General features: G+C 40.7%; 1 protein-coding gene across 3 annotated transcripts in view; it reads right to left on the bottom strand.

Annotated features, from left to right (window-relative positions):
• The window catches only part of scp2a (sterol carrier protein 2a), a 98,921-nt gene extending 78,714 nt beyond the window's left edge, over positions 1-20,207 (bottom strand). For 2 of the 3 annotated variants that reach the window (XM_068037229.1, XM_068037230.1), the window contains exons 1-5: positions 19,967-20,074; positions 18,834-18,891; positions 17,701-17,772; positions 14,251-14,382; positions 9,439-9,503 (exon numbers count right to left, since the gene is read on the bottom strand). In XM_068037229.1, coding sequence (XP_067893330.1) covers positions 9,439-9,503; positions 14,251-14,382; positions 17,701-17,772; positions 18,834-18,891; positions 19,967-20,017 — 378 coding nt within the window. In that variant the 5' untranslated portion in view covers positions 20,018-20,074. Of the gene's footprint in view, positions 1-9,438; positions 9,504-14,250; positions 14,383-17,700; positions 17,773-18,833; positions 18,892-19,966 lie in introns of all 3 variants that reach the window. The other variant, XM_068037231.1, reaches the window with a different exon arrangement.
• Positions 20,208-20,508: the final 301 nt, after the last annotated feature.

Genomic DNA, 20,508 nt, shown 5'->3' with positions numbered 1-20,508 from the left:
GACAAGGTGCCACATCAAAGGTTACTAAACAAACTAAGAGTCCATTGTATAAGGGGTAACATATTAGCATGAACAGAGGATAAGTCAGCTCACAGGAAATAGAGAGCAGGCATAAATGGATCATTTTCAGGTTGGCAAGCTGTAACTAGTAGAGTGTCACAGGGATCAGTGCTGGGGTCTCAACTATTTACAATCAATATCAATGACTTGGATGAAGGGACTGAAAGTACGGTTTCTAAATTTGCTGATGATGCAAAGATAGGTCGAGAGTAAGGTGTGAAGAGGACATAAGGAGTCTGCAAAGGAATATAGATAGGTTAAGTGAGTGGGCAAAGATTTGGCAGATGGAGTATAATGTGGAAAAGTGTAAACATGTCTACTTTGCTGGAATAATAGAAAAGCAACTTATTGTCTAAATGGAGAGACACTGCAGAACTCCGAGATGCAGAGACATCTGGGTGCCCTAGTACACGAAACACAAAAAGTTAGTATGCAGGTACAGCAAGTGATTAAGAAGGCAAATGCAATGTTGTTGTTTATTGCAAGGGGAATGGAATATAAAAGTAGAAATGTTTTGCTACAGTTGTACAGGGCACTGGTGAGACTACATCTGGAGTGTTGTGTACAGTTTTAGTCTCCTAACTTAAGGAAGAATATAATTGCTTTGGAAGCAGGTCAGAGAAGGTTCATTCGACTGATTCCTGGGATGAGAGGGTTATCTTATGAGGGCAGGTTGGGTCTGTATTTATTGGAGTTTACAAGGATGAGAGGTGATCTTATTGAAGCATACAAGATCCTGAGGGGATTTGACAAGCTGAATGTTGAAAGGATGTTTCCCCTGTGGGAGAGATTAAAACTCGGGGGAACAGTTTAAAAGTAAGGAGTCTCCCATTTAAGAGAGATGAGGAAAATTTTTTTCTCTGATGGTCGTGAATCAGTGGAAGTCTCTTTCCCAGAGAGTGGTGGAGGCAGGGTCATTGAATATTTTTAAGGCGGAGGTAGACAGATTCTTGACAAACAAGGGAGTCAAAGGGTTTCGGGGATAGACAGGAAAGTGGAGTTGAGTCCACAAACAGATCAGCCATGATCTTCTAGAATGGCGGAGCAGGCTCGAGGAACCGAATGGCCTACTTCTGCTCCTAGTTCGTATGTATGTTAACAGAAATCAATTAATCTTAGATTTCAAATGAATAATTGAGCTGGCACCAACTTTTGTTTGCAGAAGAGAGTTCTAAACATCTACAACCCTTTGCATGAGCAGCGTTTCCTAATTTTATTCCTGAAATTTTTTAGGTATATCCCCTAGCCCTTGACTCACCAACCAATGGAAATAAATTAAATTAAAAATAAAGTACAATAACGTTTATGTCAGCAGCAGAAAAAAATCTAAAAGGAAAGAATGAAAAAGATTAGAAGGGCTAAAGTAGAAAAAAAATGGTGGTTAACCTACAAGTTAATAGTGAAGGCTTTTGACAAGATGATCAAAGAAGAAGTGGACGACTAAGAGATGAAAGTGGCACGCTTGCAATAGGAAAGGAAAGAATTGCAATGCTGCTTAACAAGTATTTTGCCTCTGTACCTAACAGTAGTGTCAAGGAAGGAGTACCATAGGAGAATGTGGAGGAGTAACTAAAATATCAGTACTGAAAAATAAATGGGATTAAAGGGTTAGTGAACTTAAAAGGTTAATTCACAGTTTTGGATGCTCTACACAGAGAGGTTAGAAATGAAACATTAGGAGGAATAAAGCATGATATTTCAAAATTATACCAAAGGACTTAAGGACGGTGAATGTTACACCCTTATTCAAAACAAAAAACAATGAGATAAGCCAGTTAACTATAGCCTAGTTAGCTTCACATAGTGGTAGGAAAACTGCAAGAGATGATACATAAAATTTAATAGTGACATTACAAAAGGAATGGGTTAATTAGAGCCAGTCAAGACAGTTATGCTTGACTAATTTAAATCATGGTTTTGAAAATAATAAAGGGAATACACTAAATGTGGCCTACATGGACGTTCAAAAAATGTTTAATGAAGTGCTACATCAGAGACATATTATGAAAATTAAGGCTCTTGGCAGCATGCATAAATGGATGATTCATGGACAGAAAGAGTATAGGAATAAATGAAAGTTTCTCAGATTGGCAGCGTGTCTCTAGTTGGATGCAACAGGGCTTTATATAGGGAATTGTCTCATTTACCATAATTATAAATGATATGGCCTGTTCGGGTCTGCAAAAAGAAAACCCCCACCCGAGCCCGACAGAACCGATCAGGTCCAAGTCCTTCCATTTTTTTTCCCGCGCCCGACCCGACCTGACCATCAGTTAACTTATCTTCCATTTTTCACTTTGTTGCTGACCTGCACAAGCTTAAAATAACTATAACAAAACCACCTTTCTGGTCCAAAAAGGAAATTAACATTGGAGCCTATGATAGAGCGTGTCTGACCTGGCCCGGCCCTACCCGGAAGTGCGACCCGACCCAACCCAAACCAGGTCATCGGGTCCTTCGGGTTCGGGTAGTAGGCCTTTAATATGGGCAGGGGATAGGTGGAATTATATCAAATCTTGCTGGCAATACCATATCAGGGAATAAAGAATTCTAAGCGAGAATGCCGCATACTAAAAGAAAATATTTCTCCCAGAAGTTTTGTCTTGTGTTCACAGCAGAAAGACTGTTTCCATAAGCAGACAAATCTCTACGAATTAAAATCTATAGTGTACATGCTGCAAATAGGATACAGCACTTAATATTAGTAATTGCAGTATGGAACATTAAAAAAAGCACAGGATCCCCACAACATTCTCCTGGTTCTGCTGAAATAGAAAGATACCATATTTAAATTATTCACAGACCAACAAGAATGATTTGATTTATTTAAGGTTGAATACTACATAAAAATATTCAGGCACTGGACACACAGCACAACCCTTAAAGGAGAATAAAATTGAAAACAATCCATAATGTTTATTGATAACACAGATTTCTTAAGATTGGATACAAACAATATTGGGTTGAAACAGATTTGTCACTTTGTAGACATATAATTTTGCAAAATTATAAGTTGGCAATACAAATCTCAGTTCAGTCTACAAAGTTCAAAAGTCAGAAAGAAAGCGTATGGAGAATTCTCTACTGTTTAATCAGCTGAAAATCCTATGATAGGCGTTCAATTATCTGTGATTAAAAAGATAATCATGGCAAATAATGCAAAGGACAATGATGAACAGATGCTTACACTCCAAAGGGTTGTTAATGCCTTTAACACGTACAATTTAATTAGCAGAATCAGAAAAAAAGCCCGGCATGGACTCGATGTGCTGAATGGCCTCCATCTGTGTTGCAGATGACTCTATATCTTAACTAATTTCTAGATCACCCTGGTTCGGTCCTGTACACAATCTGACCTTCACTTTGCATTGACAAAGAAAGACAGTTTCCATTTTAACTTCATTTATTTTAAAACTATATAAGATAATTGATAATTTTCTCACTGTGGTAAAGAAACTGAGGGAGTTAAAAGCTCAGATAACAGAACTCTAAGCATAGGATTGCAAGTAGAAAAAGCCGTAAAAAGGTAAATTAGATTTGGAGCTTTATATATTGAGGTATTGCATATAAAAATAAAGAAGTGATCGTGAATCGCTACACTAGGGCTGTCCAAACTTTTGCAGCAAGGTTTTAGATACAACATGCCACAGCCAGTGAGTGAGCTGACCATGATGAGAAAAAAAAAAGCAATGCTCCCTCCATGTACAAAAAACTCCAACCAACTTGATACAAAAAAAAACCCGCCTATAAAGGGAAAAAAAAATTCCAACTCATTCAGGTCACACAAAAAAAATTAATATTAACGATTTAGACTGTGCAATAAATAACACGATTTCGAAATTTACTGATGACACCAAACTGGGGGAGGAGGAGGGGGATAATCGACACTGTGGAGGATTGCAACAAATTACAAGACGACATTAATCAATTTGCAGAATGGGCATATAATTGGCAAATTAATTTTGACACAGTTAAGTGTGAGATATTACATTTTGGTGAAAAAAGTAAGGAGGTCATATAATACTTGGAAAATAAGAATCTAAAATGGGGTAGAAGAGCAGAAGGATCTGGGAATACAAATGCACAAATCAATAAAAGTAGTGAAGCAGGTTAATAAGGCTATAAAGAAGCAAGCCAAGCACAAGGATTTATTTCTAGGGGAACGGTATTGAAAAGTAAAGTAGAGAAGTTATGATAAACTTGTACCAAACCTTGGCTTGACCACACTTGGAGTACTGTGTACAGTTCTGGCCCAATACTATAAAAAAAGGATACAGAGACATCTGTATCTGTAGGTACCAATGACATAGCAGGACAAGGAAAGAGATTCTGCACAATCAGTATGAGGAGCTAGGCACCAAATTAAGAAGCAGAACTTCAAAGGTAATAATCTCTGGATTATTATCTGAACCACCTGCAAATTAACATAGGGCAAATAAGATTATAGAAATGAATGCGTGGCTCAAAGTCTGGTGTGGTAGAAGTGGGTTCTGGTTTGTGGGGCACTGGCACCAGTACTGGGGAAAGTTGGGGCTGTATCATTGGGATGGTCTACATCTGAACTGTGCTGGGACCAGTGTTCCCAGCATAATTAGGGAAGTAGAGAGGGTTTTAAACTAAACAGCGTGGACAAGGGATCAAATTTGGGAAGATGTGGTAAATCAAAGAGTAGAGACGACGAGACAGAAAGGTGTTAATATGGAAAAAGATAAACATACCGTGGCAGGGAGGGACAGTGAGTACAAATCTAAGAGTAAATCAGCAGATAAGGCTAGAGGTTACAAAAATAATAAAAGGACAAAACTAAAGACTCTATATCTGAATGAACGTAGAATTCGAAACAAAACAGATGAACTGATAGCACAAATAGAAATAAAAAAGTACGATCTGATAGCCATTACGGAGACATGGCTGCAGGATGGCATAGTTTGGGACCTGACATTTAAGAAAGACAGGAAGCTAGGAAAAGGTGCAGGGTGACTCTGTTAATTAATGATGGTATTCGCACAATAGAGAGGAATGACCAAAGTTCAGGAAACCAGGAAGTAGAAGCGGTTTAGGTAGAGATGAGAAATCATAAAGGCAAGAAGTCACTTGTGGGAGTGGTGTACAGGCCTCCTAACATTAACCACACTGTAGGACAGGGTATATAGGAAGAAATAATGGGAGCTTGTCAGAAAGGTACAGCGATAATTATAGAGGATTTTAATCTATATATAGACTGGAAAAATCAGATGGGAAAAGGTAGCCTAGACGAGGAGTTGAGGAGTTCGTAGAATGTTTCCGGGATAGAATCTTAGAACAGCACATTCTGGAGCCAACCAGAGAACAGGCTATATTAGACCTGGTATTGTGCAACGAGATCGGATTAATTAATGACCTCATAATGAAGGCGCCCCTAGACAGCAGCAATCATAATATGATTGAATTTTACATTCAGTTTGAGGGAGAGAAGAGCGGGTCGCAGATGAATATTTTAAACTTAAAGAAGGGCAATTATGACAGCATGAAAGCAGAGCTTGCGAAAGTGATCTGGCAAATTAGGTTAAGGGATAGGTCAATAGAGATGCAGTAGCAGACATTTAAGGGGACATTTCAGAATACACAGAATAGATACATTCCAACAAGAAAGAAAAATTCCAAGGGAACCGCCATCTGTGGTTCACTAAAAAAGTTAAAGATATCATCAAACTTAAAGAAAAAGCATATAATTGCACAAAGATGGGAGGCAGGCCAGATGATTGGACAGAATATAAAAAACAGCAAAGAATTATTAAAAGATTAATAAAGGAGGGAAAAATTAGAGCATGAGAGAAAGCCAGCTAGAAATATAAAGACATACAGTAAGAGTTTCTATAGATATTTAAAACAGAAAAGTTAACAAATTGAGCATTGGTCCGGTAGAAAGTGAGTCTGGAGAATTAATAATGGAAAATAAGGAGATGGCAGATGAATTGAACAGGTATTTTGCATCAGCCTTTACTATAGAGAATACGATTAGCATCCCAGAAATAGCTGTAAATCAGGAAATGGAAGGGACGGAGGAACTCGAGAAAATTACAATCACCAGGGAAGTGCTACTGAGCAAATTGTTGGAGCTGTGGGCTGACAGATCCCCAGGTCCTGATGGACTTCATCCTCGGGTCTTAAAAGAAGTGACTAGTGAGATAGTCGATGCGTTGGTTTTAATTTTCCAAAATTCCCTAGATTCGGGGAAGGTTCCATCAGATTGGAAAATAGCGAATGCAACTCCTTTATTCAAAAAGGGAGACAGAAAGCAGGAAACTACAGGCCAGTTAGCTTAACATCTGTCTTAGGGAAAATGTTAGAAGCTATTATTAGAGATGTTATAACAGGGCACTTAGAAAAATTCAAGGTAATCAGGCAGAGTCAACATGGTTTTGTGAAAGGGAAATCATGCTTAACCAATTTATTGGAGTTCTTTGAAGAAATAACATGTGCTGTGGATAAAAGAGAACCAATGGATGTACTGTACTTAGATTTCCAGAAGGCATTTGATAAGGTGCCACAAAGATTATTACAGAAAATAAAAGCTAATGGTGTAGGGGTAACACATTGGCATCGATAGAAAATTGGCTAGCTAACAGGAAACAGAGTGGGCATGTGGGGGGGAAAAATTGTGGCCGATGCAGCTAAATAAATATGCACCTATATACAAGATGAAAGTGTAGCCATATATTGTTACAAAATGGAGTATTTACCCAAGGCATTGTGGGACAAGTTAGTTTGCAGCCTTGAGCATGGTACTGCTTAGCACAGGCAATTACACTGATCAAGGAGGGCCCCCCATATCAGTGCATAAGACAGCTGCTCTGTCTAATTGCGGAGTACACAAAGCAACTAGGAATGCAGGCCAGATAGAGGTAGAAGGATTCATTGTGAAGACTCAAGGATAGTTGATAAGGGGGGTTTGGTAAACAAGTTGAGATGGTCAGGGGCATACCATGAGCTATCCCCACAACCACATGATGCATAATTAATAATTTTATTGATAATGAATGTAATGTACGTAATCAATAACCATTATGATTGGATTGTGTCCAGCCGGGATGGGCTGAGTAACTGTATATCTGTTGTGGATTTTCCTTTGTTCAGTGGAGAAGCGCATGGTAAGCCCAGCGACTTACTCCCCACCGGTGCAAAATAAACCTTTTGACGATTGGAACAGACCTGAGCATCAAGTGGTTCATTTTAGTCAATTCCACTCCAACAGCAAGATGCAACAAGTGATGTGCCACAGGGATCTGTGCTGAAGCCTCGACTTTTTACAATTTATATAAATGACTTGGATGAAGGGACCGAAGGTATTGTTGCTAAACGTGCTGATGACACAAAGATAGTTAGTTGTGACACAAAGTTGTGAAGAGGACATAAGGGGGCAAGAAAGGGATGTAGATAGGTTAAGTGAGTGGGCAAAGATTTGGCAAATGGAGTATAATTTGGGAAAATGTGAAATTGTCCATTTTGGCAGGAAGAATAAAAAAGCATATTATCTACATGGTGAGAGATTGCAGAGCTCCGAGATGCAGAGGGATCTGGGTGTCCCAGTGCATGAATCGCAAAAGGTTAGTATGCAGGTTCAGCAAGTAATTAAGAAAGCTAATAGAATGTTATCATTTATTGTGAGGGGATTTGAATACAAAAGTTGAGAGGTTATGCTTCAGTTACACAGGGCATTGGTGAGACCACATCTGGAGTACTGTGTACAGTATTGGTCTACTTATTTAAAGGAAGGATGTAAATGCGTTGGAAGCAGTTCAGAGAAGGTTTACTCGACTAATACCTGGAATGGGCAGGTTGTCTTATGAGGAAAGGTTGGACAGGCTAGGTTTGTATCTGCTGGAATTTAGAAGAGTAAGAGGCAACTTGATTGAAACATACAAGATCCCGAGGGGTCTTGAAAGGGTGGATGCGGAAAGGATGTTTCCTCTTGTAGGAGAATCTATAACTAGGGCTCACAGTTTAAAAGTAAGGGATCACCCATCTAAGACAGAGATGAGGAGAAATTTTTTGTCTCAGAGCCGAGAGTCTTTGGAACACTCTTCCTCAAAAGGCAGTGGAAGAAGAGTCTTTGAATATTTTTAAGGCAAAGGTAGATAGATTCTTGATAAGCAAACAGGGTGAAAGGTTATCGGGGGTAAGTGGGAATGTGGAGTTGATGTTACAGATCAGCCATGATCTTGTTGAATGATAGAGCAGGCTCGAGGGGCTGAGTGGCCTACTCCTGCTCCTAATTCTTATGTTCATACATACACTGGAGAGAGTGCAAAAACTTTGGTAGGAAAAATAGAAATATCATCTACACTGTAGAAAGTTGAAAAAACTTGATGGGGTAGAAGAGAAAAGAGATCTCGGGATACAAGTGAACAAATCATTAAAAGTGCCATTGCCGGTCAGCAAAGCTGTTAAAAATGCTTACAAAATACGGGGATTTATTTTGAGCGTGTAGAATTAAGAAGTAGTGAAGTTATGTTAAACATGTATAGGACCTAATCAGGTTGCACTTAGAGTACCGAGCACAGTTGTGGCTTCCATACTATAAAAACGATAGAACTGGAGAAAATGCAAAAATAGATTTACAAGATTACTACCAGAATGAAGAGATTACAGTTATGGGGAAAGATTGGGCAGGTTGGGAATTTTATTTTTTTTTAGAAAAGAGAGGAATTAAAGGTGATCCGATAAAGGTCTCTAAAATTATGAATGTGTTGGACAAGCTAGATGTGGAGAGAATGTTTTCACTTGTGGGAAAATCCAAATCTCGGAGCCATAAATACAAGATAAAAAAAAGATAGTTCTTCAGTAGAGATAGAGAAATTTCTTTACTCAGTGGTTAGAATGTGGAACTGGCACAAGAAGTGTTTGAGGCAAATAGCTTAGATGTTTTCAAAAGGAAACTAGATGGGCACATGAGAGAAAAGGCAATAGGAAGGTATGCCGAAAGCCTGGGATGTAGGATGAGATTGTAGAAGTAACAATTTTATGCAAGAATTATTAGGACATAGAATGATTTACCACAAGTGGCTATTGAAGCATAGTCAATCATAAAATTAATGAATTATATCAAACATTTGAAGAATATTAAAAGAGTACAGAGAAAGTGCAGATAAATGGAGATATCTCCAGTGGGGAGCTAATTCTGGCACAGGCATGATCCATTCTGCACTAAAGTTTCTCTGACACTATAAGATCAATGTCTTCATGAGAGGAGAGGAAATCATTGGAAGCAAAGTGGAGAGCAAAATATTAAGTTTGGTACTTATTGTACTGAAGTGGACTGCAGAATGTTTAATATTTTAACTCACAAAAGCATCAGTTTATGGGCACTCCAAATCCCATGTCAAATTAACAAAGTACCTTAGGAGAAAGCGATCCCCTTTCCATCTTCTCAAATCCCAAAGCAAGAGTACAATCAGCTAGTCCTTAAAAGACATAAAAAGAAAGGATATTACAACAATATTTACCACAGGTGGGAATAGGTATCAGAGTTGTTTAAGTCAACTTAAAATTTACTCACCTAATACTTGGATTTTACTGAAGTTCAACAGTCAATATTTGAGCCTAAAGCTTTCAGTGCAACAATTTAAACTGTTTGATTTTTATATTTGGTTACCATGGTCATTTCTTTTGTGCAGAATGCTATCTCTAACAACTTCATTAAAAAAGCTTAAAGATCTTTCGTGAAGTCACTGGAGGATGAGGATGGTTGGCAATAGAGCTCTGATGAAAGGTCACAGACCTGAAACGTTGGCCTGAATTTTATGCCCCCCGCAAAGAGCAGGAAGGTGGCCGCCATTTTACGGAGGGTGGCGGCGTCGGTGGCGAAAACCGGCTCGCCCTCCCCAGACCAATCAAGGCCCTTAAGTGGCGATTTAATAGCCACTTAAGGGCCTCCGCCTGCCGCCACAGGGATTTTTACCTGTGGCTGGTCGGGCAACCCAGGCTCAAGAGAAACCGCCCTGACAATGGCAGGTGGCTTTCTGCTGGCCTGAAGTTGTGGGGGGTGGGGGGGGGACTTGCCCTCATGATCAGGCACAAGTGCCCGACAGAGGACTGCCCCCGCAGCCCCAAACACCCCCAACACCCAACATGACCCCCGCCCCCCCAATCGACCACCGTTGCGTCGCCAGGGCCTGACCGATCACCCCAGCAAGGCACCAAAAACTTACCTTCGTTCCGGAGTTCCCCGACATCATCTTTCCAATGGCTGGGCTGCAGTCCCAGCAGTGGACATCGCTGATTGGCCGGCAGCTCTATTAGGCGGGACTTCCTACCTCAATGAGGTGGAAGTCTCGTCTCAGACCAATTAAAGGCCTGTGGACCGCAAAATGCGGATTGCATCCCCAGGCGAGACGGAGGTGGGTTCGCCACCAACTTTTCAGTCGGTGGACGGCTCCCATCCGCCAAGGGAAAAATTCTGGCTGTTAACACGGTTTCTTTCTCCACAGATGCTGCCAGAGCTGCTGAATATCTCCATCACTTTCTGTTTTTATTTTATATTATATGAGGGATCTCATAAAACTGTTTCTGACAAATCTAACTCTTTTGGATATAGTGGCTGATAATGCAGTCTAGACTCAATGATGATAGGACCATGGCTTCTTTGGCAATGTGTGCGCCAGCAATGAAATAAGCCAACTTAATGCCACAATGCAAAATTTAGCTCATTTAAATGTTAACACTGCAGTTCAGATGCATGAAGCAAGTAACTCAAAGTCTACTGGCTGGAATTCCAGGAGCAGTAGCTCTTAAATGGCTGAAATAAAAACAGAAAATGGAGCAAATACTCAGCAGGTCTGGCCCGCATCTGTGGCGAGAGAAATTGTTAATGTTTCAGGTCGATGACCTTTCATCAGAACTGAGGAAAGTTTCACATTTCTATCTTTTCCCAGTTCTGATGAAAAGTCATCGACCTGAAACGTTAACTCTGTTGTTCTCTCCACAGATGCAGCCAGACCTTCTGAGTTTTTCCAGCATTTTCCATTTTTATTTCAGATTTCCAGCATCTGCAGTATTTTGCTTTCGTCTTAAAGGGCTGATGTTCTCTCAAAACTATCCTGCAAATAAAGAGAATATCAGTTACGTTGCCCAGCATGAAAAAGCCATAACTCCTTGTATTAGTTTACATAAAAATGTGGGTTATCTGACACTCTACTTCACACTTAGCTATTTTTCTATGCAACAGGTTACGATAGTGAAAAAAATAGTGGTACAAGGCTAAAGGCAATGGGGACAATGCTTCACTTGATTATTAGAACAAATTGAAAAGACTGCTGTGCTTTGGTTATGTCATGCAGTTGACAAAGTATCTTCCATCAGAGATTATCTCATCACTCCAGCAGACTGCCAACTTTTAGAAGACATGTCTTCTGGATCTTGGCCATCTTCTGCAATTTGTTGATACTGTGCATCTTCTAAAGCTTACTGCACAGTAAACTCCTTTTGCAGGACAAAATTGTGAAAACACATAAATGTCCTTGTTTATAGTCCTGAATGCATCTGATCAACAGGTTCAAAGCATAAACATTAAAATGAGGGAGTACTAAGAGGCAATATTAAATGTGAAGGTACTGTTATGATTGAGGTGGGAAGAGTGCCACAAAGATAAAGCTGCCCCCCACCCCACCCCCAATCATGTGGAGGGGACAGGCTGTGACACCGGTAACAACGTCAGCTGCCTGTATGGAGGCACTGATGCCATTTTTAAAGGGCAGCCAGCCCTGCTGGCTCATTTAAATTTTTAAAGGGCTACCCCGCCACCCCCTCATGTACCGCTGAAAAAACTCTCACCTCACCCCTTCCCCCACCAATAACAATGAAATCCAATATTTTCCCTCTTCCCCCACAGTTTCCCCACCCCCTCCCCCCCCCCACCAAAACTCTTATCTTCCACACTTGACCTTCCCCCCTCCAAACTGATCAAAGTGCAGAGGTCACCCCTTCCCACCCTCCCCTACACTATTAATGGCAATCGGAATCCACCGTCCCACCCCGCAGTAATAATCCTAAACTCCCCCCTTCCCCACGCCAGTGGTGCCTGCTTTCCCTGGATGGGGAAGTGAAGGCGTGCGAGCGCTGGCTGCTGCTCGGAGGATCCCGGAAAGAAGGTAAGATAGCAGCAAATTTTATTTAAATATATTCATTCAATTTATTTAAATATGTAAAGCCAGGTCCTGCTGCCCAGCAATGGAGGCGCCTCCATGGAGCCCGACATCAGGAGCTCAGTAAAATCCTGGCCCATGAGTGCAAATTCACAATGGACCAGTGGTTCCCACCACCAAAGTCTCGGAAAGAATGGTTCCTTTACACTCAATTCTCCTCGATGGGAGATTTGTTGATAAGCTAACAATTATGTCATAACAGATTATTACAGTACAGTAGAAGGATCACTGACCCGAAACGTTAACTCTGCTTCTCTTTCCACAGATGCTGCCAGACCTGCTGAGTGGTTCCAGCATTTCTTGTTTTTATTACAGTATTATTTACGCATATCATTTGATGAGACTCCTCCAAACTCACAATTGCCATAAGTCCTGAGTTATTTGTATGTATAAATTTGACACAATGCTTATTTGTTATTAGAATCATTAATGAGAAAACCACTTTGTAAACATAACCAGCTTACTTTTGCCATATTAAAAAGACTGTTTTTGGATCTTTTGTCAATTGGCTAGTGGCCCTGCTGCATATGCTGGGAAGTGTAGTCTAATTAACAACCAATGTTCAAAGCCTAGAAGTTATACTATCTCCCAGTTTGCACAGTAGTCTAGACCAGGATATAAATATCTAGGCAACATGTAAACGGAGGTAAATTATGGCAATTATAGAAAGATAACTTCCATACTAATAAAACTATTAATAAATTCTTCCAAGGAGAGGCATCACTATTCTTCAATTAAAATGGAATCATACCAGGCAATGACCATCTCCAATAAGAGAGAATCTAACCATTGCCCCCTGTCATTCAATTGCATTACCATTGCTGAATCCCCCTCAACATCAATATCTTGGGGGTTACTATTGAACAGAAACTGAACTGGAGCAGCCACATAAATATCGTGACAAGAACAGGTCAGAGGATGGGAATTCTGTGGTGAGTAACCCGCCTCCTGACTCCCCAAAGACTCTCCACCATCTACAAGGCACAAAACAGGAGTGTGATGGAATACTCGCCACTTGCCTGGATGCGTGTGGCACCAACAACACTCAGGAAACTCGACATCATCCAGGACAAAGCAGCCCAGTTGATTGGCACCCCATCTGCCACCTTCAACATTCACTCCTTCCACCACTGGTGCACAGTGGCAGCAGTGAGTAACATCTACAAGATACAATGCAGTAACTCAACACATCTCCTTTGACAACACCTTCCAAACCTGCGACCTCTACCACCTAAAAAAGACAAGGGCAACAGATGCATGAGAACACCACCAGCTGCAAGTTCCCCTCCAAGTCACACACCATCCGGACTTGAAACTATATCGTTGTTCCTTCACTGTCACTCAATCAAAATACTGGAACTTCCTAACAGCACTGTGGGTGTACCCGCACCAGATGGACAACAACCGTTCAAGAAAGCAGCTCATCACCACCTCTCAAGGGCAATTAGGGATGGGCAACAAATGCTGGCCTTGCCAGTGATGCCTACATCCCATGAAACAAATTTTAAAAAGCCTCTGAATAGATGAAAAGTCACTGACCTGAAAGGTTAACTCTGCTTCTCTCTCCACAGATGCTGCCAGACCTGCTGAGTATTTCCAGCACTTTCTGTTCTTATTTTAAAAGCCTCTATTGCCTGAAGGGTGGTTGGGTGGGAATAGCTTGCTCCCAAACCCGAACTGATGGCCCCTCATCCCACCTTTGGCTGGCTGTTTGGAGGTGGGAGCAATCAGTCTGACCATCCTGTCTAATTTTCCCTCACCATGGGGAGATGCTGAAACTTCTGCTCCTACCACAGATTGTCTTGGTCCATAATTCTCACTGAGACGGGGAGAGCAAGTACAAGAAGCTTGCTTATGAACTAGCCATTCTGGCTCATGTCAATCAATCAATCAGAAACAGATAAATCCAGGCACTTCATTTCTATTTAAAAATGCAGCTTAGCAGCTTATTATAATTATACTTGATTTGGCTTCTGGTGGTTCTTATGCGTACGCTATGTTGGCTTACCTCCTTGTATCAGCTGCCTGGCCATGAATAAGGCTGTTGAACCAGTGGAGCAGTTGTTGTTAACATTAATGATGGGTATTCCTGTTGTTCCTAAACTGTGATAAATTGCACGCTGGCCACAAGTTGAATCACCTGCATTGGGAGGATGACAGAAAATCATTACTCCTAGATCTGGAGTTAATCAAGCCTACTAGAAACTAAATGTAAAGCTAAAAATCACTATGCATAAAGGTAAGTATGGTAATTAATCATCTCACCTATTGCCTTAATAAAAGTAAAATACTGCAGAAGCCACAAATCTGAAATAAAAACAAAAAATGCTGGAAATATTCAGCAGGTCTGGCAGCATCTGTGGAGAGAGAGCAGAGTCAATGTTTCAGGTCAGTGACCTTTCATCAGAACTGGCAAATGTTAGAAATGTAATAGGTTTTAAGCAAATAAAGCAGGGTTGGGGCAAGAGATTAAAAAAAGGAGTGTTAATAGGACAGAGGATCACAGAGAATAACTGACAAGAAGGTCATGGAGCAAAGGCAAAGGGTGTGTTAATGTGTGCTGAAATACAAAGTGTTAGGTCAGAGAAGGTGTTAATTGACAGAAAAATGAACAGCCCTGGCCAAAAGCACAAACATGAAAAAAAAAAGTGGGGAGGCACCTGGTAAAAAAAAAAAATGAATGATGAAACAAACTAAAATAAAAAGAAAAAATATAACTAAAAATAAAAAGGGGGGCCCATCATGCTCTGAAATTATTGAACTCAATGTTCAGTCTGGTAGGCTGTAGTGTGCCTAATCGGTAAATGAGATGCTGTACCTCGAGCTTGCCTTGATGTTCACTGGAACACTGCAGCAAGCCCAGGACAGAGATGTGGGCATGAGAGCAGGGGGGTGTGTTGAAATGGCAAGCAACCGGAAGCTCGGGGGTCATGCTTTCGGACTGAGCAGAGGTGTTCAGCAAAGCGGTCACCCAATCTGCGTTTGGTCTCCCCAATGTAGAGGAGACTGTATTGTAAGCAGAGAATACAGTATACTAAATTGAAAGAAGTAAAAGTAAATCGCTGCTTCACCTGAAAGGAGCGTTTGTGGCCTTGGATAGTGAGGAGAGAGAAGGTAAAAGGGCAGGTATTACACCTCCTGCGATTGCATGGGAAGGGTACGAGGGGTTGGGGGTAATGGAGGAGTGGACCAGGCTGTTGTGGAGGGAATGATCCCTTCGGAATGCTGACGGGGTGGGGAGGGGGAGATGTATTTGGTAGTGGCATCACGCTGGAGCTGGCAGAAATGTCGGAGGATGATCCTTTGGATGTGGAGGCTGCTGGACTGAAACAAGAGGACAAGGGGAACTCTGTCGCGGTTGTGAGAGGGAGGGGAAGGGGTAAGGGTGGAGGTGCGGGAAACGGGCCAGACACAGTTGAGAGCCCCGTCAACCACGGTGGGGGGAATCCTCGGTTCATGAAAAAGGAAGACAGATCAGAAGCACTGTCGTGGAAGGTTGCATCATCAGAGCAAATGCGTCAGAGATGGAGAAACTGGGAGAATGGAATGGAGTCCTTACAAGAGTCAGGGCATGAAGAAATGTAGTCAAGGTAGCTGTGGGAGTCGGTGGGCTTATAAATGAATATTAGTAGACAGCCTATCCCCAGAGATGGAGACTGAGAAGGTGAGAAAGGGAAGGCAAATGTCAGAGATGGACAATGTAAAGGTGAGAGACGGGTGGAAATTGGAAGCAAAGTTGATAAAATTTTCCAGTTTGGGGCGGGAGCAGGAAACGGCACTGATACAGTCATCAATATACCGGAGAGTTGGGGGAGTTTTATTTGCTTAAAACCTATTACATTTCTAACCTTTGCCAGTTCTGATGTAAGGTCACTGACCTGAAATGTTAACTCTGCCTCTCTCTCCACAGATGCTGCCAGACCTGCTGAGTATTTCCAGCATTTTTGTTTTTATATCACCTATCGCCTTCTCTCCTCATAGTCCCCCTCCACTTTTCAAAAATATTCCTTGAGCAGAGACCTTGCTCATATCAGGATCCTGCAAGACTATAGAATGTCTACATCCCTGACTCACCAAGCCCGTCTCCTAAGCCAATGTTCCAATCAGAGACCCCTGACTCTGTCATCATTAGTAAGTAACATATTAACAGAATGTGCAAAACTTCAATAACTCACTGCAGGCATCTAGAGGTATCACGTGCTGCACCTTAAATGCTTGTAGTTGAAAGCCCTCTACCAAGTCAGAAGATTGGGGGGGGGGGGGTCAAACAGCACGAATACAAAATCTCGACTGACACTTCAATCTAGCACAGAAGAAGGAGAGATGCATTTTCAGAGGCATTGTCTTTCAGATGGGATGCTAATCCAAGGACTTGCCTGTCTATTCTAGTGATTTAGATGGATCTTATTTTAGACCTCATGCCATTATTAGTAGAAGGGTTCTCATGATGCCTTGGTCAACATTTGTCCCTTAGCCAACAACAACATAAGTTAATTGGTCATTCAATTATTGCTGTTTATGGGACATTGAAATGTGCAAAATTACTGGACTTCAAAAGAAATTTTCTGTAGGTGAAGCACTTTAGGATGTCCCAGATAAAAGGTAAAATCAAGTTCTGTCCTACGCAAAAAGCAAAAAAAATTCAACTAATCCAAATGTTTGCTTCAGTGTTTGAATAAGAGTTTGTTTTTGGTAAAATGTTCACTGAATTATGTGAGTTTTACATGTAGCTAGTTTGTAAAATGCTCATTTGACACAAAATATATTATCTTGATTCAAAAAAATTAAAACTAAATCTTAATAGTCCGTTGGACAGGAGAGCAACTGCACCCATCCCAACAGGAATTGAAGTATTGCAAACCTGGAATAAAAAGCTAGCATCAGAAAGGTGACCCTGAAACTACCGGAATGTTGTAAAAACCCATCTTTTCATTTCATTCCCATTAGGGAACAAACTCTGCCATCCTTACCCGGTCTGGCCTATATGTGACAACATAACCACAGCAATGTATTTGATTCTTAACTGCCCTCTGAAATGGCCTAGCAAGCCACTCCGTTGCATTCAAGAAGGCAGCTCCCCACCACCTTCTCAAGGATAATTAGGGATGGGCAATAAATGTTGGCCTTGCCAGCGATGCCCACATCCCATGAATGTACAAAGGAATACTTCACAGATTTAGATTTGCATTTATAAAGTACTTTTCATAACCTGTGAATGTCCTGCAGACAATAAATTACATTTGAAGTGTAGTCCCTGTTGTAATGTAAAAAAATGCATCAGCCAATTTACCCATGTAAATAGGATTCCCACTATGCTTCTAGCAAAGTTACAGCAGCTCCAAAGAAATTCATGACATTGTGACTGAATACAACACAAGGAGAGTGATCTACAACTTGATCTTCTCCAACATTTCTTTCCAAACATTAAATGAAGTAATCCTGTGGAAGAATGTCTCACCATACACGTAGCCCACACAAGCTTGTTCCACAACAGAGTATGCAATGCCAGCATCAGCCAATGCCTTCTGAGCTAGAGTGGAAAAAAAAATACATTTTCTGCTTTGTAGAATTTGTTCAAATAAGTCATTGTTACTAATTTATTTAGTGGGTGTTAATCAAGTGATCAGAAACAAATGTTCTCAAAAGTGAGAATCATATCAAACAGCAACAGCAATCTATTATTTACATACAAGAACTACTACTACTGCATTATATTACATTAGAGCCACAGTGCTATAAGGCAGCCAGGACTAGTTCCTCTGTAGACATTGTTGTTTCCCCCAAACTACTAGTTGCAGAGATTTGACAGTGCAATGAGCACACGCCACAAACAGTTTGAGCATTCCAAACACTCATACAGATACCAGTGCATCACTGACTTAAACAGACTTTCCCCCAATATAATGCCTGGCTCCACACTCCTCACCCAAAGTTTTGAACTCCAAGATTAAATTATTTTAATTGCAATCAATTTCCCTATACATTCATTTTAAAATATATATCTTATTGATAAAAGATTTTTTTTGTCTCTATGAATGGATCAATGTAGAACACACAAAAAATATGAGCAGGAGCAGACCATATGGCTCATCGAGCCTGCTCCGCCATTCAAAACGATCATGGCTGATCTTAGGATTCAACTCCACTTTCCTGCTCACTCACCATATCCCTTGATTCCCTGAGAGACCAAAGGTCTGACTATCCCAACCTTAAATGTATTCAACGATGGAGCATCCATAATCCTCTGGGGTAGAGAATTCCAAAGATCCGCCAGTGTTCTGTCTGGTTTTCTGATTGGTCCATGCCTCACACTAACCACCTTATATTTTCCAGCCAGGTATTAGAAACAGAAAGCAGCCAAGAAACTTGAATCCCTGGTCTTGGCTTTGGGACCATCTCCAAACGATGAACTTGCTGATAATCTTGTCTCAAAAATGTTCAGACACCAATTTTAACACACAATCTCGGGTGAAATTCCCTAGTTTTAAAATATGTACTGTATTTGTTTTAATTGTGTAAGTTTTCTGGTTTCAAATGAGAAAAATTTATAAAACTTGGTCAGAAAATAAAATAACAAAATTATTCTGATACCTGCTTCTTTAGCCATGTCAGGATAGTCAAAGTCTTTCAGAGCCCCAGGCTTTTCAAACTGGTAGAAAAAAAAACAGGTTACACTTAACTAAATTTTAACTGCATCTTACTTGAAAACTATTTTCAGCAATGATCCAACACACTGATTTTCAATGCATTATCCTGATTTTATACCGCGTGAAGGCTAGGTATTTTTCTAGGAGGGGGAAAAAACATTAAAAACGACAGGATGGATAGTTCCAAAAAAAACTGTAGATCTATAGTTCTAATAGACCCTGTTCATTTGATCTACATATGCTGGGATCACTCTTGCTTCCTTATAGCATTTGTTTGTACTGTGACTGGACAATAAGTGGAGAGGGAAAGATGCTGCATCCCAACAAAACTTCACAGCTGGGCAAGTTGTGAATAGAAACTCAATGACACATGGTACATGTGAGGTCCATGTCCATCAGCACTACTGTCCTATATAGAGTGGGGGAAATTGTTGGCAACAGTCAGGGGAGGGACTGGAGTATTTCATTACCCCCCAAATGAAAATGTAATTTAAGTTTCCTTTTTGTTATAATTTATTAGTGGTGCAAGTAAAATTTAAACTGAGATGCATTGCGACATAGTGATAACAAAGAATTTTTTTTAAAAGTTTTTTCCTAAAGCATTTCCAGACGCAGTGGTAGAAATTAAATAAGCCACTAACGGAAGTTTATAAACCAACTGTCAATCCACATTGGCTTATCTTTGGGGAAAAAACTCATCACTTATACACCAAATCTCTTGATTTTGAAGAGTTTGGCTCTTGCTTTATGCTGACAGTGGAGTTTTTTAAAAACATACAATTTGTATAGTACCGAACGACGCTTGTGCTGAAATAAGCTGACCAGGACACACATGGGATCAAAGCTGAAACATTCAGGGTCTGTGTGGTAGTGAGTTTACCCAGTCACCAAGGGAGCACCCTGGTTGCTTCTATTGCAGTAACTAGTGTGACTACATTTAGAGTCTCACAGGAAGCCTCTATCTGGGAGGCACAACACGGATGTCAGTCACTTTACTGCAAACCAACACCACCCCACACCACTCAGCCGCAAAACAAAACCCCTCCGTTTTCTCTGCAATAAAATATTTACGAATACCTTGGTCATTCCCACTCCCACCACAAAAACCCTGCTCTTGATGGCTGCCATGTTTCTCAGCGGAGCGACCTTCACCCGGAAAGAGGGTTCGTTTTAAGTAGCGCTGCCTTTTAAAGCTGCACCCACCAACCAACCAACCACCCACTCATCTTGCGACAAGGCACCCTGTTCAATGCACATTTCATAACTGGATGCTTTCGTTTCATTGCCCGTCGTTTTAATTAAAATGTATCCCCATTTTAAATTTCGACTGTGCAGCAGTAATTGCGAACTTGATCCTCTGCGTGTTGACTGAGTTGTAAAATGGAACTTAATGCATTTTTATTTGTTGTTTAAATTATGACGACATTGAAATAAATACATTACAAGTTATGAATGTTCAGTTTAAATTGTTTATGAAGGAGGCCGAAGCAAGATACATTTTCTGTTGCTTTCACCATTTATTTTTTTTAAAAAGGGGTTTACTCTAATATATTTCTGCATTGTTTGTGTATCATCTGCTGGTGGAAATGGGTAATTGTCCTTCTGCTCTGAATTTAATG

Source organism: Heterodontus francisci, chromosome 8 (genome assembly GCF_036365525.1).
Source record: "Heterodontus francisci isolate sHetFra1 chromosome 8, sHetFra1.hap1, whole genome shotgun sequence".
Taxonomy (NCBI): domain Eukaryota; kingdom Metazoa; phylum Chordata; class Chondrichthyes; order Heterodontiformes; family Heterodontidae; genus Heterodontus; species Heterodontus francisci.
This window is presented reverse-complemented; position numbering and strand designations above follow the sequence as displayed.